The sequence below is a fragment of the Nanorana parkeri genome, unplaced genomic scaffold, assembly GCF_000935625.1.
Source record: "Nanorana parkeri isolate BGI_ZX_2015 unplaced genomic scaffold, ASM93562v1 scaffold56, whole genome shotgun sequence".
NCBI classification, from domain to species: Eukaryota; Metazoa; Chordata; class Amphibia; order Anura; family Dicroglossidae; genus Nanorana; species Nanorana parkeri.
The window spans coordinates 2,112,552-2,121,084 of record NW_017306324.1 but is presented as its reverse complement, the minus strand read 5'-3'; the positions used below and the strand labels follow the sequence as shown (position 1 = coordinate 2,121,084).

At 44.6% G+C, this 8,533-nt stretch overlaps 1 protein-coding gene across 1 annotated transcript; it reads right to left on the bottom strand.

The window, feature by feature from the left end:
• Positions 1-1,667: 1,667 nt before the first annotated feature.
• Positions 1,668-8,237, bottom strand: PRRT3 (proline rich transmembrane protein 3). Its single transcript, XM_018576087.1, has 2 exons — positions 8,141-8,237; positions 1,668-4,388 (listed from the first exon to the last, which is right to left on the bottom strand). The coding sequence occupies exons 1-2, from the start codon at positions 8,235-8,237 to the stop codon at positions 2,353-2,355; spliced, it is 2,133 nt and encodes a 710-aa protein (XP_018431589.1). The 3' UTR covers positions 1,668-2,352.
• Between the last annotated feature and the right edge of the window lie 296 nt (positions 8,238-8,533).

The window sequence follows — 8,533 nt, the reverse complement described above, 5'->3', positions numbered from 1 at the left end:
GCCGGCATATGCAGATCCTGGATAAAATGGCTGCCAGACTGCTTTTTACAGTGGAAGCTACAGTCTAGGGTGTGGAAAAACTCCTTTTCCCACAATGCTTTGCTTCTCTCGTGCACGAGCATCATTAATATTCATAGTGGTACCTCCTCCTGGGCAGTGCAGAGTGATCGGGAGATCATTTTATTTTGTTTACCTGTGACTACAGTTGGAGGATTGTTGTGATTGCTAAAGAAAGCCGTTCTATTTTGTCTCCAGTAATCGCTCACAACAAAAGATAACGGATTTCTTTAGCAACATCCCTGGTGACCCCTCACAGCCCCGGTGACCCCTCACAGCCCCGGTGACACTGCATTTCTCCGGTGACACCGCACGTTCCCTGTGACCCGCCACATCCATGGTGACCCCGCACATCTCCACTGACCCAGCACATTCCCCGGTGATCCCGCGCATCCCCGGTGACACCGCACATCTCCACTGACCCAGCACATTCCCCGGTGATCCCGCGCATCCCCGGTGACACCGCACATCTCCACTGACCCAGCACATTCCCCGGTGATCCCGCGCATCCCCGGTGACCCCGCACAGCCCCGGTGACCCCGCACAGCTCCGGTGACCCCACACATCCTCGGTGACCCCGCACATCCAGGGCGAACCAACAGGATTACTTTAAAGTGACTGTGTTGCCAAATAAAATTCTTTAAAAATATGTCCTCTGCAAAAGAAGTCTTTTAATGCTCAACTCTCCCTTAGGCAGTGGGTCCTTCCTTTGCTCTCTTGCAAAACTACACCCTATGGTAGAATCTACGGTTCTTCTGGAGGTGTTGGATTCCTGAGTCCTGGACCACACAATGTGGTTAAATCCACTGACCCCCTACATCACTACAGGATACACGGGCCAGTGGGAGGAACCACAGTGCTTAGGGGGGAGCAGGTATCCAACACACCCAGAAGTAGTAGTCCGTCAACAGAGCAAAGATTGGTGGTGTGGGCGGCAGGATAGGTAAGTATTAACTGTTATCTTTTACAGGAACTTCTTATTTTATGGGGGTTTTTAAGGGAAGCAAAATAGACAACCCAAAAAAGGCCCTCCCAAGCTTGCCATATCCACCTTTGTTCCGCTCCTCTACCGCTCTATTTGGCTGCTAGGAATGAACAGTGAGTAAGTTCTGTATAAGCTCCAAATTATGACTTGGAGCTTACACAGGGCTATAAAAATCTCTCTCCGCCACCATGTGTGGCCATGAGTGGCCAATCATCAAGCGCCATAGCTGGAAGGGGAGTAAGTCACATGATCTCCATATTCACAAGTACTGTGTATTATTATTCCGCCATGACTGCCAAACAGAGCAGCAGATAGCAAAGAAAAGTTTATGATGTTTAAAATTCACATTGGAACTATCCTATGGCTAAATAAAGGTTCCGTTGTTGTCCATTAGCAACCAAGTACATTTTCAGCTGTCATTTTTCAAGTGCGGGTTGGTGTTCTAGTGCACCTATGGGTAGTTGTGGCAATACATTGCTTCCCTTCAGTTTTTACATATCAGACCTGGTTGGTCTGTAGAATACAACTATGGTGACCGCATCATGGACTTTGCGGTTCCTTTTACCTGTGTGTTTCAACACTTCACTGCATATGTCTCCTCAAAAGAATACATTTGTCATTAAACACAGTTCACAAAACGATTTTAACACCTTGACAGTCTAAATTGGGCCTAATATTCTAGTATAAAAGTGCAGACCTCAGACCCTTACCATGGATACCTCTAATGCACATCCAATGTCTTACCTTTTGCTTGGCTTGCTTGACACGTACCTTCAAAATACTCATAGTACCACATTTTACATATCGTTCTTATAAGTTTTAGAATTCCGTATAATGATATTCTAAGAGTTTACATCCATAGCAACAGGGACAAAAACCCTGTCCGTACGATTGTGTTTCAGATAAAATAACAAAGTCAAAAATATACTTCTTGTTGTCCTTTCAGGTAATGGCTTTAGCCTTTGTATTTGGCCTGTGAAGGAAATCACATTAACAGTTCAAAATAAATACTTAAAAAAATTTCCGTAAATAAAAAAAAGGTAAAGCATTGTTGTTGCCTATAAACATGGACACGCAATGTGCTTATTACAGAGAATTACTATATATAATAACCAATCAGAGGATTCTTGGTACGCGTATAGTCTTTGTTGCTTTCTTAAACATCAGTTTTTCCTCATTCAAAAGAAGAAAAAAAGATTTTTACATGTTTTTTTTTTTTTATTCTTCTTCCTAGTAATGAATGTTATTAAAAACCATTGCAACCTTTTTCTTTGTCACATGTCTATGCTTGTTAACACTTGTCCGACATATCACAGTTCGATGGTCTCGCTAGCAATGCTGTTTGAATCTGTGGTCTGACTTCTTTCCATGAATCTCCTCCCAAAGGATTTCTCAGGCTCGCTGCTTTTGGACATGATGCTAGGTTGTGATCCTTGCTTTAGAAGTTGAGACGAAGGAGTGTCTTCGAGAGGAAGACTTTCCACCGAAGACAGGCCGTGGCGCCAAGGATTCCAGCTGATTTTGATGGACCCTCTGGAAACACTGTCTATGGAGCTAACAGAAACCATTGGTCCTGTTGTGACGTCTTCAGGAAGCTCTTTGCTCTGCTGTATACTTTCACTCGGAGAGTCCACCTCCGTCATCGAACTACCTTCGGCCAAGCTGTACATGTAGTCTGGATTGCTGCATCTTCTCATCTTTAGGTCTGCAGAAATCAAAGGGTCAATGGTTTGGTTCATTGCAGAACATTCCTTCAGTGAAGAACAAGAGTCCTGTCTTGTTAGGTAACCGGGGTACTGAAGACTGGAATCCAAAAATATGCTGTCTCTGACTAAATGTTCTCTAAATAAAGCTTCGTCAATGCTTCTGCTCAGATTGATGGGCGACGGAGGTCGAAACTCAAAATCGGCCAGTGAGAGCATAGACTGCCTTTCAAAACAAATACTGGTGTAAGAGCGGCCCATAGTCACGTTTTGAGATTTTGCGGCAAACACCACTTCTGGCTTAGGTCTGAAGAGAGGTGATGAAGAACGACTGTTGTTGCCAACCCCGGAACTTTTCATCTCGTTGTTTTCTTTAAGGATTCTGAGAGGAACATTCTCAGCCTGGTTCCTGATGATGCTTTTACTGATGTTGTTGTTGACCATCTTGTCTTGGATGTTGTTCGTCCAGTCGTAGCAGTTGTTCGGATACTCTGGTGCCTCGGTTTTTTTGTAGGTGCAAAAGTAGCTGATGATCTTGGACCAGCATGTGTGATCGCTGCTGCTGCACTGTAGACAGAAACTGTGGGAGGCCACAAATATCATGGAGAAACACAAAGCTAATTCAAAGATCCTGTACCAGAACTGAAGGAACCACCAAGACCAGTAAAATTCATTCTTCCGACCAAGTAGCCCATAAAGCCATAATATGGCGTACACCTGCATGCCACAGCAAAGGAGTCCAAAAATACTGCCAACTAATAACACTCTGGAGGATGTAAACATACACTTTATACTTCGTCCTTGGGTTTGAACCACTGCTATGTCTTCCACGGGCGATACCCTTTGGGTTTCATTCACAATATCTTTGCTGCTCTTCCGCAGTCGATAATAAGCCACAAAGTGACCCACCATGAGAAATATGCCCCAAGAAATGGAGAGGATCTGCAAGACCATGTTTACAGAAGGGTTCAGGAGATGGGTCAGGAGATCAGCGCTCAGGAGGACAATAAAGTGAATAACTGCAATAACGGCCAACAATGCCAGGCTCTGAAACTTTGGTGGCAGCAGTTGAAGACGGGCAATCTTCAGAACCAAAAGAACCAAGGTAGCAAATGTGGAGATGATAAGCGGGAAAGTGACGTTGCAAAGGACAAGAGCAATAGGTTTCGAAATCTTCCCTTTTGTCCCGTAAGGATCCAGGAGGAAAAACACGCCTCTGAGGATTCCAATTGCGAACAAGAGGGTGTTGGCAACGATAACATAAGGGAGGTAGGTCACTTGTAGGATGGGAGATCCGATGAGGTTGATGAGTGCGATTAAAGCTAAAAGAAGAAACAGGGAGCCTGTGCCATAAACGTGCATATCCCAAGCAAAGCTCAGAGTGTGCTGAAGGTCGTCCCACTTTAGAAGCGTCTTATTGGTGGCAACAAATTCACACGTGCCGCTGTTCTTGTTGCAGATCGGAGTCTCTAGAGTTGGTCTATTGGAGGGGAAGCTGGTTGGGGCATCGATCAGCGGCGGCCGACGGAAGGCCCTTTGGGTTGTGACCCTTATTTCCCCACGGCGCCCGTTCTTTCTGGTCCCATTTGGAAAGACTCTGGCTGTTGCAGACTCTGCTGGCTGTGGAGGATGAGTTTCTGGGTCTGAAAAAAACAAAAACATAATGATTAGAAGTCATAATTTAAATAACAAGCTCAGACACACAAATCTAAACTGATTTTAAAAGGACAGTTGTTACAGGAACAGAAAGGGGTAGGGAAATCTTCAAATGATGGTACCAAATGGTGAAAATTGGGAGCGGACTTTCTCTCACCTTGGAGGGATTTCCACTCACTTCCTGTTGTGTCTTCAGAACAGTAAGTAAAGGGAAATCTTCCCAATGGGATGCAGATGGCAAGTTATTTAGATCTGTAATCAATGGTCTATTTTCAGCAAGGCAGCTAAAATTAGCCAGGTAAATATTTAAAAAAAGAGCCCAGCTGTCCACCTACTGGATGGTATATATATAGATATAGATATCGATCGATATCTACAGATATCGATCGATATCTATATCTATATATATACACTGAGTGGCCAGATTATTATGACCACCTGACGTTTGTAGGCAAATTAGCTATAATTTGGCACTGAAGTTGCTAGAGGGCCAGACCATTATAAATAGTAGGGATGCACAGATACTTTTCGAGTACCAGTGCAGATACTTGGCATTTTCATGAGAACTACCGGGGTGGCAGAGGTTGCAGCTGGGACCTGGCTCTGGCGCCCCACCACTGTCCTGAAATCATTAGTCTGTATTGTACCATTATAAATAGGGAAGCAGGTTGTTTACCACGACAGTAGAAGTGATTTTTTTCTGAAGATACGGGGAAACAAAGCGATTTAACAGCCTTTGAACGTGGGATGATTGTTGGCGCTCTGAGCCATGGAGCGAGTATCAGCAAAACAGCAGAATCCGTTAAATGTTCAAGAGCAGCTGTTGTTAAAGTGTTTAAAGACTGGACTGTCAGCCGAAAATCTGGGTCTGAACGTGTGAATTGTGGCCGTCAGCGACTAGTCAATGTTAGGCCAGAACAGAGAGTGGCAAGACTGGTACAAGACAACAGAAGGGCAACAGTGCAGTGTCAGATTCCTCGCATCACCTTTCAACATCTCGTGGAGTCACGAGGCGGCCCAACGAAGTCATCTCGTGGAGTTATCTTGTGGCCCAACGAAGTACTGATGGGGTGGTCATAATAATCTGGCCACTCAGTGTATATATATCAGTATATATATTAATACTTCATATTTATTGGACAAAAAAGAAAAGTTTTTAAAAGTATACTTTTAGTCCTGCACGAGGTAGAGACAATATATACAAAATCCCTACACCCCTTGAACATGACTGCAAATTGCTCTTAGGCACCAGTTTTAATAAAATATGAACAGAAGAGAAACCTTTCACATTCCTTCATTTTTTTAGATAAAATAACAGCTGAAATCCATTTTTCTAACCTCGTCCAAAAATGCGGCATGACCGTTTATGTTCCTTTTGTAGGCTTTGTGTATAATAGATTGCTGCAATGATGACACAGAACTGTAAATTGTGGCATTAGCAGCAGACAGCAGAGGGGATTTTTTTTCCTGCCATGATAAAAGGTTTTGTGACTGTAGGTGACGAGAAGACTTTTAGATGTTAAATGATCATGAATTGTGTATTCATCGTAGCCGTGATCAATCGGATCCCTGAAGCTCTGAGAGACGTTTCCTAATGTAAGTGAGGAATGTCTGCATTCCTGAACATAAGAGTCACCGGCCTCTACTACAATGAGACACATTCATGGGACAGGTCATGGTATTGCTGTCCAGATAATGTAACTTAATTCTATGTCGTGCTCTGGGGCTAATTTGCCAAGATGAAGCAATGCTTGCTGCCTTGATGGATGCAATATGCTGATGTGATAGTACACGGTACTACACGTTACCGCTTTCAATATGTAATCACCTTAATGTTTTATTTTTGACAATTGCCTTTTTGGTCATGTGACTTGCTGGGTACTCTTCCTCTTTGGTCTTTTCCTAGTGTTGGGTGGTCTTCAATGATGCACCATTGACCTGTGCCCAGTGGCGGACCTAAGGAACAAAGGGCCCTGGTGCAAGTTTGCTGGTGCTCCCCTCTCAGAAGCCAGTCAGGCCCTACCCCCCCCTGCTCAGAAGTCTGTCGGACCATCATCGGTTCCTCACCATCACCTCCACCAGGGCTCCAGCCTGTTCAGATTACTGCACTGCCATCACCGCAGCTGAGAAGCAGAGTGATCCAGGAGCTGTGCAGCGCCCTGGACACAGCCCCAGACCAGCCCACCTGTGCCCTACTCAGGGTGAATGAGTCTGCTGACACTTTGTGGAATGGAGATTACGGCACAGGGGGCGGCGGCGGCGGCTTTGGGACCAGATCTCATTGGGCCCCCCCAAACCTCGGGCACCAGCTGGTAGGTCTGCCCCTGCCTGTGCGCCTCTCTTCGCCAGTAGTAGTAACACCCCTACAGGGGATGGGGTTTTGACACCCTGCACTCATAGTATGTGCACTTAGGTGACTTCCAGTTTAGGGGACTCTGCACATCTTTCATCCTGGATGACTGAGGTCTTGCGGCGAAGAAAAGGTGCTATGGGATAAGCCCGCAGGGCATCAGGAATGTCCTGGCTGGGCCCCCCTGTGCCCCGGGCCCCATAGCGGCCGCCTGTGTCGCTATGGTGATTGTTACACCACTGGAGGGAAGTCCCTTACCCTAGAGGGGACACAGAAACATATAAACTAACTCAGTCCAGCACTTTAAAAAAACTTATGTTCTTGCTTTTATTGTAAAGTCCATTTACATGATCTCAGCACTTTGTAGATCATCAACCAAGGAAAGGTGAGACATTGGAACTCCGGTATCAAGATCAAGAACAGGTCTACTACTATGTACACAGCTCCATACTCCATACTCTCTGTATAGTCTCCATCATCATCACACATCATCACACCTCCAGACTATGTGGTCTAGTGCTGCCAAAACTTACATGTGGCAGTAGATTAGAGTATACAGACTGCCAATGAACACTCAGAAACCACCTTAGCCTACAAACTGCTGTGATAGGGAACAACTATGACTCAATCTATGACTAATGATCATTACATTATGGTGCAGCAAGCATGATGTGAAAATATCACAATCTGGTGTATAAAGTTATGCACAGGAACAATAAGAATTTCTGTACACGGGACTGGCGGAAGGGTTTGTTTAAAGCTGAACTCCAGGCAAGTTACTAAATATACAGATAAAATACATATACAGGAGATGTTTTACCTGCCTGTGATTGGACAATGATAGGAGAAGCAGCAGACTGATGAGTTCATCTCCTCATCACTCTGGACTCTATTCCTATCAGTATGCACTTTGCACTACAGCACAATGGATAGGTTCCTTGTACTGTTTCTCCTTCTCATAGTCTGAGCCCTGCTGTACATGGACTCTAAGAGGCTGATACTGAGTTATATTCAGATATTTACACTGTTTGCATATAAAAAATACATGTAAGGATGTAATAATTAGGGATGCACCGATACCGGTTTTTCAGTATTGAGTATGAGTACTGTTATTTTGTAATTTAACCCTAGGGTTTAACCTAGGGGTTAAACCCTAGGGTTAAACGTGTGTGCAGCCCTCCCTGTGTGCCCATGATTTTACTCTGCAGACTCTGCTGGATATACGGGATCCCTTTGGGGACACTGATGGCAAAGCAAACCAACCAAATCATGGTGGATCTGACAGTACTACCTTCATTCTGAATACTATCTGTTCACTCCTCTTTGGCTAAATCCATGCTGACTGGACCCACTAAGAGAAAACTACACTCCTCGTGGATCTTTATTCACCTGCATTCGTTAGTGCGGCCGCACATACGGAATACAACTTTCCAGCTTTGTTATCAAACACAGGTCTGAATACCACTTCATAGGCAGGAGCCGACATGGAGGATCCACAGCAGGCCTCGCAGCAATTATACCAACATACAGGAAAATAAAGTTGCTGAAACCGGGGACCAGCAGTCTGGGACAGCCATTGTGACCATTACCTCATGCATGCTTGAAGTCTTTTTTTGTTAGGAATTGTTTCACCACCTAAACCACATCAGAAGTGAGTAATTCCTTCTTTTTCTCTTCTTTGATACTGAGTATTTGCTTGCCTAACACAGCGCTTGTGTCCAATATCAGTGACTCTTTGTGACCATCACTATCGGTCACTAGATTCTCATCTACATCAATCAA